The sequence below is a fragment of the Typopeltis vanoorti genome, chromosome 12 (assembly GCF_054136105.1).
Source record: "Typopeltis vanoorti isolate ZY-2024b chromosome 12, IOZ_Tvanoo_1.0, whole genome shotgun sequence".
NCBI lineage: Eukaryota > Metazoa > Arthropoda > Arachnida > Uropygi > Thelyphonidae > Typopeltis > Typopeltis vanoorti.
The window spans coordinates 29,924,376-29,943,993 of NC_143560.1; the positions used below are offsets into that span (position 1 = coordinate 29,924,376).

General features: G+C 35.9%; 1 protein-coding gene across 2 annotated transcripts in view; it reads left to right on the forward strand.

Moving 5' to 3' along the window:
* The window catches only part of SWIP (strumpellin and WASH-interacting protein), a 557,147-nt gene that overhangs the window by 463,191 nt on the left and 74,338 nt on the right, over window positions 1-19,618 (forward strand). For both annotated transcript variants that reach the window (XM_090402140.1, XM_090402141.1), the window contains one exon: window positions 7,832-8,049. In XM_090402140.1, coding sequence (XP_090258266.1) covers window positions 7,832-8,049 — 218 coding nt within the window. The remainder of the gene's footprint in view (window positions 1-7,831; window positions 8,050-19,618) is intronic.

Consider the following 19,618-nt stretch of genomic DNA (forward strand, 5'->3'; position numbering starts at 1 on the left):
AGATTGCATGCAAGATAAAGGTGACATTCTTGTATGGCATATCTTCAGCTAGTGGAAATGGTCAAGTGAGTGTCATTAGAAAGGTTCAGTTCAGAGACATTTCTGATCTTCTTAAGACATTGTTTTGAAAAGATTTATTTTTCAAAATGATTTTCTTATTACAAGACTACTAGGAATGGAACCAAGTTTTAATGGTTGTTATTATTATTATTATTATTATTATTTCGGGCGACTCCAATTGTTATGACATTAGAAGTTGTTCAAATACCAACTAGTTTCAGAAGAAAAAGGACTATTACTTGCTTCTTCAGGATTAAAATTATGAACTTAGATCACAATTAAAATATATCAGGTAAAACCATTAGAAATGGCAGCAGAGAATAGTTTTGTTCAGAAGTTTGAAATACAAAAAGAAAAAAACATATCACCAAAAGAAATAAAAAATCTGGGCTTTTGTATTTATTTGTTCACCACACATCACAACATAGATACAGCTTACCATGCCTTATCTGGAAAGTAATTTCCTCTCACATCATATTAGGGAATCTTCTACTGTTATTCACAGGAATTCCTCATCAGAAACAGGAATTTATCTAAAATGTCTGGAAGTCATTAATAATCCACTAACATACTGATTTGAACTTTTCAAACTCATCTCAAGTCTCATGCAGAACAGATGACATGCACTGTGCCTCATTTCATTGTCATTCTAATGGTTTATCTGAGATGTGCTTTAATTTATCATTCATAATTTTATTCTTGAAGAAGCACTTTAGTCTTTTTGTTGCCAACACAATTGGTATTTTATTACCATCTAATATTTTAACTATTAAAACCCATTTTCCTTGTTTACTGAAGGCTCAGTAAAGTGACTGGAGAAATACTATTCTCTCTCTTTCTAGAGCAGTGGTTCTCAACCTTTTATGCTTCACGTACTCTCTCCCTGGAAATGTGTCTGTAACTAGAGTACCTCTTGTCTAGATAGATAAAACTATAGTTATAGTATAACAATGAGAATAAAATAAAACACACACACACACACACACTCAGGTAACCCCCATATAACACAGCATTCCTACAACACGTTCTTGCTCTAACACTGTTCGAGAATTGGGGGAAACCCTGTACAACATGGGACGTGATGAGAGCTTTTAAGAACAAGCACCATCTCATTCGATATTTTTCATTCGAGTGTGTATGTTGTGTCAGATTTGCATACAGAATTTTAGAATTTATTAGAATTTTTAATTCATTTTGTTCGTGGAGTATTAAACATATTTTAAGACCCATATTGTTTCTTAGCCAAATAAGAAACTCAAAGAGTTTCATGCCGAATATAGTAGAAACTATATAAAAAGTTCAGCGATTCCAAGCGTAAGCAAATACCTGGATACTGCAGCAACTGACCCTAAAGGTAGTGCAAGCTGTGGCAACTCGTGTAAGAGGTGGAGCAAGTTCCGATCACTATTCTTGATATTTACCCATAATGTGAACTTAGCTCCTAGGAGCTATATTTCTGTTCTACATTATGAGAGAAGGTCACTACCCAGACCGGTTTCAACCTTTATTGAGGTCTCATCAGTGAGTAGGTAGACCTAGTTAATATCAAGTTTGTAGCGAACAGAACTTTCAACCCTTCTATGAGTATTGCCGAGAGGTGTTCTAATAAATTATTAGATATATGAAGAGCCAAAGGCTTCAATTCGGCGACATATGACTTGTTGAAGTTAAGGGATATTACATCCCATATCGTTTCTTAGCCGAATAAGAAACTCAAAGAGTTTCATGCCGAATATAGTAGAAACCATATAAAGTTCGGTGATTCCAAGCGTAAGCAAATATCCCTTAACTTAAATAAGTCATATGTCGCCGAATTGAAGCCTTTGGCTCTTCGTATATCTAATATTTTAAGACTTTCACTGTTTTCTTCTTTGTATGTATTATTGAACCTTTTTTAAGAGTGCTTTACCGGTATATTGGACAGCAAATAAGAAAGCTTGGTTAATTACTGATTTTTTTAAAAAATGGTTTCTAAACTGTTTTGTACCAAGTGTGGAAAACTACTTAAAGCAGAGAAATCTAGATTTTAAAGTTCTACTGATATTGGATAATGCACCTGGCCATCCGAAAGATTTAAATCACCCAAATGTCAAAATAATTTTCTTACCACCAAATGCAAGTTCATTACTTCAACCATTAGATCAGGGAATTATAGCTACATTTAAAACTAATTACATCAGGAAATCGTTGCAATGGATTTTGATTAAAGTTGATGACGAATCTATCGAAGTCATGGAGGCATGGAAACTTTTTACAATTTTGGACTGTATTAATCTCATAACTTCGTCCATCAACGAAATAAAACCGACAATGTTAAATGCCTGTTGGAAAAATATATGGTCAGAGTCAGTTCAAAGCCAAAATCTAATCGAGCCAGCAGAAAACAGAATGGATGCAATAATAGAACTTGCTAAGTCTCTAGGAGGGGAAGGTTTTGATGATATGAATGTCAAAGATATTCAAGAATTACTGGTGGAAGAAAAGACTAATGAAGCAAATTTGGTGGAAATGGCATCTGGGATAAACCAAATTAATTCAGAGGATGATAGCACAGATAGAAACGATGCAGTTAAACATTTTACCCTAAAAAGCATAAAGAAAAGCCTAGACTTAGCCAAACAATTGGAGTTATATTTTCTAAATGAAGATCCTTCCACTGAAAGAAGCACAAAATTTAAGAGAATCTCTCAGCTAAAAGCAAACAATCAAAAATAACAGATTATTTGCAAAAAGTAGAGTATAGAACTCAAGATGCTGCAGAAGAAAGCTCAGAAGATGAGGATATTTTGCCAGAAAGAAAACATCCTCATTTAATGGTGCTTAGTAGTGATGACAAAGAAAACATTATGTCATAATATTAATTGTAATACTTTTGATCAGTTATTGTTTTAATAAACATACATTTCTCTTAGTTATAAAAAGAAAATAATATAGTTTTTTAAACTTTTGGAACCTAACCCTATTTTTTGTACTAGTTCTTTGTTTCGTATAACACGAATTTGCATAACAAGCCATTTTTTAGGAACCTAGCGACCGTGTTATACAGGAGTCACCTGTATGTATATATATATATATACACACACATTAAATTTTGTATACCCTTCCGTAAATTTTGTGCTTCCCTTCCGTAAAACAGCTATTAAACCTAGGCAAATGAGTTGAAAACCTGGAATAACACCTTAATACTATGATTGATACCTACTCCTCCAAAATCCGAAAGTTGGAAACTAAGCTCGAGATACTCGGCAACCAGCTCCCGATCGCAAGTGCACCCGTGCCCGCTAACGAACTTTGCGAACTAATCGCATTAACGGTACATGAGTCGCTCGAGGCTGAAAATAGGAGACTTAATGCTGTTATTTTGAACTTTTCGATGGAAAACAGTACATCATTAAAAGAAGATGTCGGCAAACTAGCAGGAGAATGCAACTTTGATCTTAGAAATATCATCAAATGGCATCGTTTCAGACCCGTAAACAAAAGAAAGGCAGAACAAACTTTCCATGTCTCATGAAAGTGACCTGCAACACACCGACAAACACATCCAAATTTATAAGGGCGATAAACAACAAGCTGAAGGACACTTACCCCCAGTCACGCGTACGTGCTTGACCTGATTTAACTTTTGCCCAGAGAGAACAAAGACGCCAACTCCGAAGACAACTAGAAGAAAAACACTAAAATGGAGACAACAGTTGGATGATAATCTACAAAGAAACCAAACTAGTGCAAAAACCAAGTGATGCCACCAAGGAGACCAGTATGCAGGAACTGCATAGGAAATGTGCAAGACCCTTGTAGTCAAGTTCATACCTCACAGACCCTTGCATATCCACTTCACCACCATCTGTGGCCTCAACTCCAACCTTAATAGTGTCCACTACCTTTTGCAGTCCACCAAATCCCACCTACTCTTTTTAACAGAAACTCAAATCTCACCTTCCCCCAGCATTATCCATCTCAGCCTTCCTAACTATACACTATTTAACCTCCTTTTGACCCAACAGTGGCATCTGTGCATATATCCACTCTGACATACCCTGCCAGAGAGCACCTAACCTAGAATCATCCAACTTTGACCTTCTTTGGCTGAAAATATCCCTCCCCTGCTCATTCAAATTCATCTGCTATCTCTATCGCTCTCCTAATACCACCAACCACTTTGAGCTCTTTCATTTCCTCTCCTTAAAAGTTGATTTTCTCCAGCCACACTCTCCTAACAGTGAAATCATCCTCCTGGGTTGATTTTAATGTGCATAACACCAATTGGCTTTCCTTTCCCAGTTGTACAGATCCTGCAGGCATTGATGCTGAATCATTTGCTATCACTTACACAAATTGTTTAAAAGCTGACCATAATACCAGATAACCCAAACCACTCCCCAAATACCCTAGATCTCTTCCTTACCAATGACCCCTCCAAATATGCAGTGAATGTAGTTAGTCCGCTGGGTAATTCTGACCACAACTTATCTCCTCCCCATGCAACAATGCTTACACAGTCACTCCCACACAAGAGTAGTTTGGCATTATAACAGTGCCAATTGGGACAGTCTCTGAGACTACTATGCTTCATTCCCATGGTTGGATTATTGTTTCTGGTCTTCCAGACCAAACACATGCAGCAAATATATCACTAAAGTAATCCTTACTGGCATGAATACATACATTCCCCACACTACTCTGAACTGCCATCCCCTATCCAAACCTTGATTCTCCAAAAGATGTGCCATTCCTGTACAAATTAAAAATCAGGCATACCACAACTGGCTCAAATCAAGAACCCCCATCCTCCTTCGATCCTATACTGAAGCCCGAAACAGATGCAAGAAAATTATGAATGCTTCTAAAACAGAATTTGAATGGGCAAAAAGCAGCTTGCAGCCTGTCCAAATGGCAGCCATGCCTTTTGGTCTCTCACGAAGGCAATTGTTCATAACTTTTGCCCTACACTATTCCCACCCCCTATCATACCCATATGGCTCAATTGCATCATCACCCACAGAAAAAGCTAAGCTCCTGGCTTCACACTTTGCTTCTAATGCACACATAACTGACAATGGCAAATGCCCTCCAGTCATTCCAACTGCCCACCATACAATGCCCCCTGTATCCTGTTGCCAAAAAGAGATCATAAACCTGTTGTCTAAATTAGACGCAAAAAAGTCGCCTAGCCCTGATGGCATTCCTCCAATTGTCCTCAAGATCTGTGCACCAGAACTTACTCCTATCCTATGCCATCTGTACATACTCTCTTACTCCACTGATATATATCCCAAAGCCTGGAAACTGGCCTATATTCAACCCGTTCCTGAAAACGGTGAGAAATCACTGCCATCTAACTACCGCCCTAATCTTACTCACTTCAGTCCTATCCAAAGTGATGGAGAAAACCGTCAACTCTCAGCTCCTGTTCTACCTTGGAGGTACTCAGCTATTAAGTGACCACCAGTACGGATTCCGTTGATGCTGATTAACAGGAGATCTACTTTTAAACATCACCCACCGCTGGACAAATGCCATGGAGAAATTTGGCAAATCCCAAGTTGTTGCACTTGATATCTCTAAAGCCTTTGACCAGGTCTGGCACAAAGGCTTGCTAAGCAAACTACCATCATTTGGACTGTCTCAGGACTTCTGCAGATGGATTACCAGCTTCCTGTCTGGATGCATGCTATGTGTGATGGTAGACGGCTCCCTATTCTCTCACCATCCAACTAATGATGTGGTCACACAAGGTTCAGTTTCCTCGCCAACTCTCTTCCTACTGTATATCAATGACCTACTTCAGTTGACCTCCAACACAATACACAGTTTTGCAGACAACGGCACATTGCACTCCTCCCTTTCATTTGACAAACCCTACTCTGCACAACTTACTTCAGCCCACAGAGCATCAACCACCACTGCCCTTAATTCTGACCTCCAAGCCATCCTCCAATGGGGCTCAGATAACCTTATCAACTTCAACTCCAGTAAAACCCAGTTCTGTCTTATTTCTCACAAAAAATAACTATTTTCCCCCAGCATTATTTTTGTAACACTCAAATTCCCAGACAACATGAGATTTCTCTTCTCATAAATACATCACAACCATTGCATCCTCTTCCAAAATGCTAGGTTTTCTCTTTCGCTCAAGACTTTACCTAACCTCTAAACAGCTGTTAACCTTATACAAATCGCAAATCTGCCCAGCTATCAAATACTGCTCTCTCACATTTGAAGTAGGGCTCCTAAAAGCTCCCTCAAAATGCTTGACTCAAAACAGAGGAGAGCAATTAGACTGATAAATGACCCATCTCTTACCAATTCGCTCCCCTCGCTCTGCTATGTGAGAGCGAGGCCTCACATTTGCTATGTGAGGTCTCTGCAATTTGTATATTTTATAAATATTTCCATGGGAAATGTTCATCTGAAACAGCATCAATAATTCCCCCACTCAGTACTAAGTCTGTTGGAACACTATCAGCTTCCACCCAACATCTCTTCATGGTACATCTTGAAATCCACAGAAAAGTTTCTTTTCCTCCTCCTTCATCCCTGCTACTGCTGTATTGTGGAACAGTCTTCCCTCGATATGTTTCCCAAGGAATACAATATACAGGCTTTTAAATCAAATGTAAACAAGTTTCTCCTTACTCAACCCACTACCCATATATGGTACTAACGTACTATAGGTTGACCAGCCAACTTCTCATATATGGGCCCAACATTAAAAAAAAAATTCATAAATTACATATATCGATAAACACAGAGTGACATAAGCAATTTAACAAATCATATAAAATTATAAACATTTTGCTGGGTAATCTGTCACTCAGTTCTCATAAATTAATCAGTATCAGTGTTGCCAACTTAGCAATTTTGTTACTAGATCTAGCAACTTTTGAAAATTACCCCAAGAGGTACACATACCACAGGTTGAGAACCCCTACTTTTGAGGATATCTAGATTTACAATACCCAAGGCTACCCATAAATGTGTTGCATTTAATGCTATTGGTGGAACTTTTAACACTAATTAAATAAATTATGCTTATCTTCACAGATTTTTACCTTTTTTACAGTTCCACCTATGATAAATTGTGATGCCTATAATGCATTAATGTGTGGGTGGATCAGAGGTCAGGTGAACTTGTGGAACCCTGCTCTAAAGACTAAACAAGATTTATGCTACTTCAGATCTTCAACACAAGATGTTTTTGTCACATTTGATGATGAAATGATATACCACTGAATGTTAGGTTCAGATTTGCAGTTTCATTTTGGCTTTTATTTCCTACCACTGCTCAGTCCAAAAAAAAGTTCCTTAGTTCTCTTCCCCCTTAAATTGTTATCATAGTATATGCTTGTACTGCAATGATATTATACACAGAATGTTTCAGGTAAATAATCTCTTTTTATTTTTATATATATCTGTTTCATTTTTAGACTTAAATAATCTTCAGTAATAAGTCCATTCATTTACCTTCCCCCATTAAAAATTACTCACTGTCTCTCAAATATGAAAACAGCAATCTATGAATGAAATGGATTCATGCTTGATCTCATTGGAAATGTATGGTATTATACTATGTGCATAAACAGAAATACACAACATATATATATATATGTTTTTGTAATATGATTTAGTTCTCTCTCTCTCCTGTGAATTCATTTATTAATATAGTATTTTTTGGACTAATACGCCACTGCCATTTAAACACCTGTATGAATTTTTGCACTGCAGCAGTGTTCAAGTAAACTAAACAATTTTTTCATCAACTTTATAGGTAATGCTCTTGGATTTGTGAGAATGATACGATCAGGTGGATTACACTGCTGTAGTAATGCCATCTGCTTTCTTCCTGACCTTGATGATATCGTTAGCTTTGAAGACTTGTGTAAAGAAGAATGTATGTCTGAAGAATGTGAAAATGTTTCTGCAAAGCTTGATGCAGTCATTAGCAATCTAAATAAAAATTTCTCTGAAGGTACAGAATATTTCAAGGTAATATAATATCTAGATATCATTCTGCCAATAAAAGAAAGTACTTGAAGTTTCAACTTTAATATTCCTTACAAAAAAAAAACTACTGATCTGTTTCTTAGTTTCATTCTAGTACCATTTTCCTTCACAATAGCTAAGCAAACTGAAACACATCATCACAAGAAATTAATAAAACTTTATGAAATCAGATATTTTGATATAAATCTAACAGATCATCTGCAGTGAAATGGCAATTCTAAAAGAAAAACAACAACACAATAGAGAATTTTTAAGCAATATGAGCCACACACACACACATTAGTGTAATACAGTATGGTAGATTGCAAGATGCAGTTCTTCTTTAAGTGCTATTTCCTAGCAGAGCTCAGCGACCACCTTTGCAAATTTACTTCTATCTTTAGTAGCCCTTATTAAGAGCTCTGCATTCAGTTTAGTCCAGTTTTTTATAATTTCTAGCTATGATATTTTTCTTCTTCTTCTAGGTTTTCTCTTTCCATTGATTTTACCTTCTAGTATTACCTGGAGAAAGTTATATATATGGTTTTTCATTAAATCTCCTAAGTAGGCAGTTAATAAGTTCATGTAGTACTATCATATCCTGTACACCCTTGAGAGTATATGGCAGGAATTTGATGATGATGATGAAGTAGGCAGTTTTTCTTCTTTTCACGGTATTCATTAATTCTCGATATTTATTTATTCTTCTCAGTACTTTTTCATTGTTCACCTTTTCTATCCAGGGATCTTGAGCATCCTTTTAAATATCCACATTTTTAAAGCTTCCATTTTTTTTTAATTTTTTTTTTTATTGTATTTGCTTTGTTTCAACTCCATATAGTAAACTTGACCATATATAGTACTTCATCATTCATGCTCAAGTTTCAATGGTTAAGTTGTTGTTACATAAAATAGGTTTCATGTTGACGTACCTTCTTGATCTTATCTCCATTTCACAGTCGAAATTTTCATTTAGCCAGGATCCCAGGTATTTGAATTTGTTCACTTGTTCGATTTTATTTCCACTTAGAATTAAGTCAGCTGTTATCAAAGGGTTGTTGCTTATTATCATAAGTTTTATTTTTTTGGTGTTAATTTTTAGGCCCATTTCTGTGCTTTCTTTGTTGATACATTCTAGGAGTAGTTGAAGATCTTGAATACCATTGCAATTAAAGCAGTATCATCTGCATAGCATAAGTTATTTATTAATTGGCTGTTTATGATTACTCCTTTCTTTCTTCCTTTTTAAGGCCTTGAGAAATAAGACTTCTGAGTAGACATTAAACAGAAGTGGAGAGAGTACACATCCTTGTCTCACTCCTCTTTCAATTTTGATATTGCTTATCCTGATGTTGTCTGTTAGGACAGATGTAGTCTGGCCCCGGTAGAGGTTTTTAATGATTCTAACATCCTTATCGTCTAGGCCTAGTTGTTCTAAGACGTTTATGAGTTTATTATGCTGAACATTATCAAAAGCCTTTTCGAAATCAATAAAATAAATATACTGATCAGTTTGTTGTTCTTATCCTGGATTGTTCTTATCCAAGTTTCTCTTCCACAATTTTTCTCAGCCTCTTTTCAAGTATGCTTGCATAAATCTTATCTGGAACACTTAATAGAAAAATTCCTCTCCTCTACTTCTCACATTCAACTTTACTTCCTTTTTATAGCTTGGTACTGTGAGAGCTCTACTCCAATCATTTCATATTTGACCCTGTGTGACTAGGCCTTCTGAATTATACAGAAAACTTTTATACCTCCATGGTTAAGGATTTCTGGTCAAATAGCATCTACTCCAGCTGCCTTTCCATATTTCAAGTTTTTGACAGCTTGTACTACTTCAAGTATTGATATGTACTCCTCTTTGCATTCCTTTTGAAAATTTTCCACTACTGTTCTGCCACTAATCATTTCATCTAACAGTCTTCTTTCAAAGTAATTATTCCCAACATCTAGGATATTATTATCTTCAGTTTTCATGTCACCTTTATCATCTTTGATTCCTTTTACAATACTCTTTCTCCACTTCTAAACTTTTTTACTTTCCTCCAGAACATTTTGTGAACTTTTTGATATTTATCTTCTATATATTCTTACTGAAGTCAGGAAGACAACCATACGGTTCAAGCTGGAATAATGTAGTAGTGCTTCAGGACTCTTTATGAAAAATTTTTTTATTTGAAATGGTGTAGCAGATGAGTTCTTAGATCAAGATTCTGTGGTCACTGTCAACTCTTTATTGTTTTTTCTAAATGATTTCTACTGTTTATTCTAAATGATATATGATAAGTGTTCCTGAAGACAACAGAATGCCTGTTTATCCAAAGTGAAAGAGATTGCAATTACAAGGAACTCAGCAAACACCTAGGAGTGATAGAGGAGAACATTTATCCTTACTGGAAGCTGACAAAGAAGAGAGTTTGTTGATAAGAAACAAAGGCCTCTAAATTATGTTTCCTTGAGGATCTTTGAAATTGGCTCAGAGATCCCAGCAGCATAAGGAATTGGAAATCTGCTTAAAGGTTAATGGTTCTTAGGAACATGCCTGTAAAAGTTCAAGGATGCATTGAATCATCTGTGAGGAATTCTGTTACCAATACATTATACAAGCAATTCTGTTGTATAATGTATTGGTGTCCAAAACCTGAGGACAAACACTATTTCTAAAGATTACAACCACATTTTTCTAAAGATTACAACCACATATTTCTAAAGATTACAACCACATTACAACCAACAATTACAATCTGACTTTGTTGAATGCTTTTTCAAAATCTATGAAACACATAAAGACAGATTTCTGTTTTTCTATGCATTTTTGTATCAATATTTGGGTACAGAAAAGAGCCTCTCTAGTACCAAAACCATTCCGAAAGCCGAATTGTGTTTCACTTAGAGTTTCTTCACTTTTTCTATAAATACAATTCTGAATTACTTTCAAAAATATTTTTAATGTTTGGCTCATTAGACTAATAGGTCAGAAGTCACCACAGGAATTCGCTTTGGGTTTCTTTGGGACAGTGATAAATGTAGATTTGAGCCAATCTGATGGAAATTCATCACTTTCATATATTTTATTAAATAGTTTTTCAAGAAGTTTGATGTTATCTGGTTCTATTAATTTTAAAAATTCTGTTTGCACACCATCTGGTCCACTGGCTTTTCCTGTTTAACTTGTTCGTATAGCATTCTCTATTTCGCATTTCATGATTGCTGGTCCTTGAATGTTATCTTTTATATTTATAGGCTTCTGTCTAGTATCATTGAAAAGTTCTGTTACATATTTTATCCAAATCTGTGCTTTATTCTCTTTTTCTAGAACTATTTTTCCATTTTCATCTCTTAGAGACACTATTTGCTTTTTCCTCAGTTTTCCAGAAATTTCGTTGATTTTCTTATACAGATTGAAATTATCATGTTTCTTCTGAAGCAGTTCAATTTCAGTACATAAATTTTTCATCTAATTTTCCTTGGCTTCTTTTATTTTTTTCTTGATGATGTTATGTGTTTCTGTATACCTGGCAAGGTCTTTGTTTTTGTACATTCTTCTTGTATCAATAAGAGAAAGAATCTCATCTGTCATCCATTCCTGTTGTTTTATATTATTCACATAACCTACTTCTTCAATACTTGTTGTTACGATGGCATTCTTTAAGCTATTCCAAAGAGATTCCATACTTTTATTTTCTTCTATGTTAATCTGTTGTAATCGCAGGTTAAGCTGTGTCTTGGCACTTTTATTTATGTTCGGGTCTTTCAGTTTTTGTACGTCAATTTTCTTTTTCTTCTTTTGTGATTTTTTAGTTGATTTTAATCTAAGACGTACTTCTGCAACTATGGGATTGTGGTCTGATGAGATATCTGCTCCAGGATAAGTCTTTGCACTCTTTATACTACTGTGGAATCTTTTATTTATCAGTATATAATCAATTTGATTTCTAACAATGTTATATTGGTTATCTTGAGGCGATTTCCAAGTGTACAGTCTTCTGGGTGGAAGTTTAAACCAGGTATTTGCTATTGTTAGATCTTCTTCCTGACAGAACTGGACTAGGCGATCTCCTCTGTCGTTTCTGGTGCCTAAGCCATGTTCGCCAACATTTCTCCCTCACCCCCTCTTCCCACTTTTGCATTGAAGTCACCCATCACTATGTTTATATCATGTTTCTTTGTTAGGTTTTTAGTCTCTTTTAGGTGTTCATAAAACTCTTCAACATCTTCTTCACTTTTGTCAGCTGTGGGTACAAGAGCTTGGATGATATTTATGTTAATGGGGTTTCCCTTAAGTTGTAACAGCATTATCTTTTCAGAAAATGGAATCCAATTTATTACTGATTTATTGATTTCTTCATCTACTATTACAGCTACACCATGTCGATGTTTGTTCTCATCATTCCCAGAGTAATACATTGTCATATTATCTTGTTGACACTTTCCAGATCCTGGCCATCTTGTCTCGCAAATTCCCAAAATCCGGATGCCCAGCCTCTTCATTTCTCTTGTGGCATTTCTTAATTTGCCAGCTTCATACAGAGTTCTGACATTGCAAGTTGCAATTTTAAAAGTGGACACCATTTTGAGCCCGGAGATTCTTCACACCCCTGTCCCATTTAAGGGACGCCGGGAACTTGGGGCGAATTGTAAGGGTTTGCTCGCCATGGTGGTTGTTCTGGAGATAAGGTAGAGCAGTAGTTTCTCCATTTGCTTTCTGCTCTGCAGTATTACAGACGTACACAATATAATCATATTGCCATCTGCAAATCTCTGATCACAAGCTTTTCCGTCATCATTTGGCTTCAACCTTGTGTCAGTACTGACAATGCTGCTTCCCAATGTCAGGGGCAGTGACCCCAGCAGGTGCTTATTTAATGGCGGCACTACTCGCCATGTCACCGAGTTGTCATTGGGCTTTGTGAGGTTTTAAGTGAAACAGAGTTGCCACTTCGGCTCCCCCACGCCCTGATAGCTCAGTCGCTGTTGGTCCATGGCTGCTTATTCGCCAGATTGCTCTGCTTATATCGCAGCTAGCCTCCATATCTGAAGGCTGTTCCCCGATCCGCCACCTGGGGACGCACCCGGTAGTAGTCAGCTCTGCCCCGGGATAGGGTAATTTAATAAATACAAAATATCATTGTTATTAAATTAATCAGAACAAATCACTGAATTGTGCACTGACAGTAATACCTGAGACACATAACTCTCGTTATGTCGCAATTTTACTATTTATAAGTATTAATTACTAGGAATGGAAATTGATATCACTTGAGACTGACGTCATAGTCCTCGAGAGTTTCAAGAATTCTCCGAGATTACAACTATGTTTGTTGCACAGGCCTATTTTCTTTTACAAAATAAAATATTAAATACTTGACTCACGATCTTCGGACAAAAACCATTATTAAGAAAAATAAATGTAGATTTTTAACATCGATTTTTGCCTTCGATTCGAATTCGCTCAATTTTCACAATTTATTTCTTTCCAACATCAAAATTATGTCTCTTTTGTAAAAGATCTTCTTTGCAACCGATACTGTTGTATTTGAGATCCTGATTTTTGTCTTCTTCCGCATATGGATTGGTGTGCATTAAAGTGAACATCCAGAGCTCTCGAGATTGGCTTGCAATGCAGGAAATTGAGCTGGTCTCACGAGTATCAAGACTCTCCGGTTCAATTTCTCATCACTATTAATTAAAAAATGTCGTAAATTATTTTTCCATTCTTGCTCATTATTTAGCCATGTCAATTCACAACATTAATTAGCCGGGCAGTCAGTAAAACCAGCCGGGCGGTTTGCCCATTCAAAAGGTCCTGGGGAGAACATAGAGCATAGTCTACATGGTTTGAAAAGCTAGCATATTCTGCTGTAAAAAATAAATAATGATAATAAATAAAAATAAAATAAAAGCCTTTACAAAGTAAGAAGTGATGAAGATTTTGGGGTGAGATTCTTTTGTAACCTTTTGATTCTTTTGTAAGTGTGTATATACTGGAGAGTGCAGTTTATGTGAACACCATTATATGCATTATAATATTATGTTTGAGTGCCTCGTAAGCGAACAATTCTGATATGATTAGCTAGGCATGTTCTTCCAAAACTGTGTGACACAAGGACATCAGTATCTCATCAACAGTGTATACAGTACATCGTCAAGTGTAAGTAGACAATTTTTGGTGTGACTTGTCTTTTGAAATGGCCCTGTAAACTATAAAGTTTACAGGGCCATTTCTATAGAAATTCCTATTTTAGTAAGGAAATATTCTAGAATTATTTCCTTACTAAAATAGGATTGGGTCATGGACTATAATATTGGTAATAAATGATATAGTTACATTAATATATCATTATCTGTTAACAACTAACATCCTCAGAGCATTATTACTAAGATATTAAGAGAGAGTCAAAAGAGCATGCATTATGAAACATGGCCACAACTGAAATTGATGATGTCAACAGCAGTAATATGACATAAAGGTAAATATTAGATTTTTAAAAAATAATTAATAAATTTTACGTATTCCTCTTTTGGATAACCACTTTCCATACCTTTGATCAGCATAGATCATTCAGTGAAATAATGCTTCATTACCAGTCTTTCAAATTTGAAAGTACTAGAATGAGTAAAATCATATGACCTAAGCAAGATTTTCCATTGTGAAGTAATGAATGAATATCCATTCAGCAATATGTCCATTTTATCCATAATAATTAAGGCTACAAAAACAAGGATTTTTATAAACAACAGAGAGAGAGAGAGAGAGAGAGTGGGCAAATTATATCTACGAGGGTGGTCTGAAAAGTTCTTGGCCTCGATTACAGATGGCAACACTATTGGTAAGATTTTTTTTTCTAAGTAGGTACATCTATCATAAACATCCCTGTGAAATTGCAAGTCATTCTATCAAGTAGTTTGTTTTATACAGCTGTCTAAAGCAAAAGTGTTGTCTGTATCCCTTGAAATGGGTAAAATTGAGTATCGTGCAGTTTTAAAATTCTTTGTAAAAGAAGGTTTAACGCCAAAAGAAATTTATTCGAAGTTCATAAAAGTTTATGGGCACTCTTCTCCTTCATTTTCGACAGTTAAGAAATGGGCTGCCAAGTTTTTAGCCATACCATCCTTGAAGATGATCCACGTGAAGAACTTCAAAAAGTGTAACAACACAGAAATTATCGATCAAGTGCACGATATGGTATTGGATGACCAATGAGTCAAAGTGCATGAAATTGCTGAGACTATAGGCATTTCAAAAGAAATGCCTATAGTCTCAGTAAACGTGTAGGATATATTTTGCATGAAGAATTGCAAATGAAAAAAAACTTTGTGCAAGATGGGTGCTGTGCTTGCTCACAGAAGATCAAAAAATGGCATCAGTGTCTTGGGATGCTAAAGGCATTTTGTTTATTAATTATCTTGAAAAGGGTAAAACAGTAATCGGGGAATATTATACCGATCTTTTATGAAAAAAATTCGTGAGAAAAGAACCAGTTTGCAGAAAAAAAAAATCATCTTTCATCAGGACAGTGCACCTGCACACAGAGGTGTTTTGGCAATGGGAAAATTAAGGGATCTGCACTATGAATTGTTGGAACATCCTCCGTATTTCCCAGATTTGGCTTTCTCTCTGACTTCTATCTCTTTCCAAAACTAAACTCTTCCTCACTGGTCAGCGTTTTTCTTTGAATCAAGAGGTGATTGCAGCTGTAGAGAGTTATTTTGCAGATCTTACTGAGAACTACTACAGGGACGGGATAATGGTGCTAGAACATCGCTGGAATAAATGTATTAGTCTTAAGGGAGATTATGTTGTAAAATAAAAGTAATTTTGAAATTATAAATTTGTTTTTTCATTGTTAGGCTGAGAACTTTTCAGACCACCGTTGTAAGTGTAGGCAGAATAGAGGACTTTTTTCTCACAGGTAAAGAGGATATGCAGAAGTTGAACCATTTTAGGGTACTTGTATTGTTTTCAGAAATGCTTTTTTGTAGGGAATGGAAATTGGTAGAATGCCTTCTGCTACTGGTTATCTAGGTTTGCATTTTTGTAGAATTTTCTGAATTATTTTTCAACTAAAATTAAGAAAGAAGTCTGACTGAATGTGTTCTTATTCTTGTGACAGAAGGTTGTCATTATCAAATTCCTGACATGTATCCTCAAAGCATGTTTAGGATATGATAGTACTACATGAAAAATTTACATCTTTGCTAACTTCCTATCTACAATTTTCCTCCAAATCAATCTATTACCTGTCAAGACTTCAACATTGTCAGATCTCATATTTCTATCTTCTAAGGCACTTTTTACCATATCAATCCACCTATATCTTGGTCTTCCTCTGGATCTCTTTTTCCTGCCAACCTGGCAGAGAGAGAGAAAAGGTTGTTATTAGAATAATGTTAGCTCTTCAAGCTGCAATGTTAATATTAATGCCAAGCATTTGATCTGGATAATGTGAGTATGACTGTATGATCCTGGTCCTCTCAAAGTGGAGTTTATATTTTGAGAGGACCAGGACCAGATTAAAAGATCCATCTGAAAACCTAGTGATGAGGTAGTTTTTAAAAACAATAATTTTATTAGTTTTCTTTTCAGTAGTGAACTAGTAAACTTGATTAATTGGGAATACCATTATTTATATATTTATTTATTTATTTATTGTACAAATTACATCAACACTTGACCACCTTTCAGCCACTTCGGAAGATTTCTACCACACATACCACAGCATATGTGTAGGTCCCAGGCCTGGTCCTGGTCCCTTATCTTACATATGAAATAAAGCTGATACCCCTTTTTCACTAACAGAGTGATGACCTTATTCTGGCTTGGAAATGTAACAAAAGTTATATGCACTATTAACACAAGTATGAGGCATCACTATTGCTGTATTTACATTGCAGGGATCACTTGTACAGTACTTATAACACAGAAGTAAATGGTAGTCTAATGATTGGATCATCTTATGATCGCAATATCATGACTCAACTGCATTGTATCAGTCAATGATGCAATAATTCCTGGGGATGTTGTGTATGATTGGCTGATGCAGTATGAGGTGTGGTTTTTAAATAACGAGACTGGTTGCAAAAATGTGGTTTATTATTACAATTGTACAACTTAGTTGTTATCCCTTTCAACATACTCCCCTCCTCTATCTATACACCGTTGCATACGAATTTTCCATTGTTGGAAGCAGTGCTGCAAGTGATCAGGTGTTATCTGCTTGTAACACTGCCGTTTTCTCCTTTACCTCATCCACTGACTGAAAAGGTGCTCTTCAATGTGGATTTCAACTTTGGAAAAAGGTAAAAGTCGCATGGAGCTAAGTCCAGCAAGTAAGGTGAATGGTCCAACACTGAATCTTCTTATCAGCCAGATACTGCTTTATAGACAGTGCACTGTTGACCAGAGCGTTGTCCTGATGGAGAATCCAAGTGTTGTTCTTCCACTGATCGGATCTCTTCCTCACTTGTTCTCTCAGCTTGGCCAGAACCTCAAGGTAATAATGTTGGTTAACTGTCTGACCCTCTGGTACCCATTCAACCATTACCACGGCATTGATATAAAAAGAAAAACGATCAACATTGCCTTCAGTTTTGACTTGCTCATTCTTGCTTTTTTCATTCTTGGTGATGTGGGAGTTTTCCAGTGCATCAATTGTCTCTTTGTTTCTGGATCATACTGGAACATCCACTTCTCATCACATGCGATGCTCCTGCAAGTCACCCATTTTCAGTCAATAGATGAGGTAAAGGAGAAAATGGCAGCGCTACTGAAGCAAATAACACCTTATAACTTGCAGCACTGCTTCCAGCAATGAAAAATTTGTATGCAACAGGATAGATAGAGGAGGAGAGTATGTTGAAGGGGTGTACAATTGTAATAATAAACCATATTTTTGCAACCAGTCTCTTTATTTAATAGCCACACTTCATTTAGTGCAATATGTTGCAATCAGGTGATTGAAATGCAGCATTGCAATGCTACTTATGTATGCAATGTGGACTGAGTCTCTCCTAAACAAGAGCCAGTCAACAGATTTTATTGTCATTTTCATGTTCAGCACATCAAAATTAGTAAAGAATCACTATTTTCATTTCAGAGACAAATTGTGTGTTGTCCAGTGAAATTGGAGGAAACCTTAAAAACTGAGATTTATGAACTCATTGAATGATATGACAAAAAGAAGAAATTCCAGTTGATTGGAATACAGCCATACTGTGCCCTATTTTTTAAAAAAGGAGACCCTATGATAACCAGTAACTATACTGATGTCTCTCTCTTTATCTCTCTCTCTCTTTTTTAGATACTTGCTACAAAATGCTGTTTACACTGATCTGGAAAAGAATTAATGCATATCCTTGAAACATTGTAGGAGAGTATCAGTGTGGCTTCTGCAAGGAAAAGTTGATGACTGAAAATATGACTGATCAAATTTTCACTCACCAACAATTACTAGAAAAACATGAATTTGATAAATAAGTACATATACACTATTTGTGGAATATAAACAAGCATATGACAGTAAACATTGAAATAGGATGCAGTGAGACTTTTTAGAATACCACAATAGTATATAAATATAATAAGAATTTGAAATCACCACACCTGCAAGGTGCAAGAGCATTCTTCAAGTTTTGCTAGATTCCATCAAGGAGGTGCTTTCTTTCTAACCCTATTCAGTCTAGCATTGGAAAAAGTTTGACATCTAAAGGAACAAAGGAGGATGGAAATGAATGAAAACACAGCATCCTCATTGCTTGTAGCAGTGACATTGTTATCCTTGGAGACCCTCGTGAGAATGTCACACACACACTACATCTAATTTAATCAAAAGGCGAGTAAGTATGTGTGACTTGTCACAAATCAAGAAAAGACTAAACATCTGTCCATCTCAAGGATCCATCAAGACCAATCCAGTTTGGTTGATAATTATATCTTCGAGCAGGTGGATAATTTTAACTATCTGGGAGTCAACATTAACAGCTGCAATGACATGCATCAGGAGATAGAGGAGAGAATTGGAAAGGCCATTTGTGGATATTTGTGGATGCAATTTACAACTCCTGAAGTTTAGAATATTATGAAGAAAAACTCTATTTATACTATCTACGACCAGCATTAACCTATGGTTGTGAAACATGTTCAACAACAAAGGGAAATAATAGAAAACTTATCACATTTGGAAGAAAAGTACTGAGTAAAGTTTTTGAACTGTCTTACAATCAAAATGCTGGTGTATGGACAAAGACATAATGAGGAACTACGAAACCTGTTTCAGAGACCTGGCATCATATCATTTATAAGAAGGAAGAGGGTTGAGTGGTTTGGTAATGTTTGGAGAGCAATCAAATGAGTACCTACAAATAGAATTAACAAGAAAAGACCCACAGGAAGACTCTAAACACATGGATAGATATAGTAATGAGAGACATATGACCACTGGATGAAACTTTACACCAGGTGTACCTTATGACAGAGACTGATAGAGAAACCTAGTTATGGCAGCACTTTAATAGTCCGTTAAGCTGAAAGAAGAAAAATAAGTGTGTGATCTTATCATCAGACCTCCAA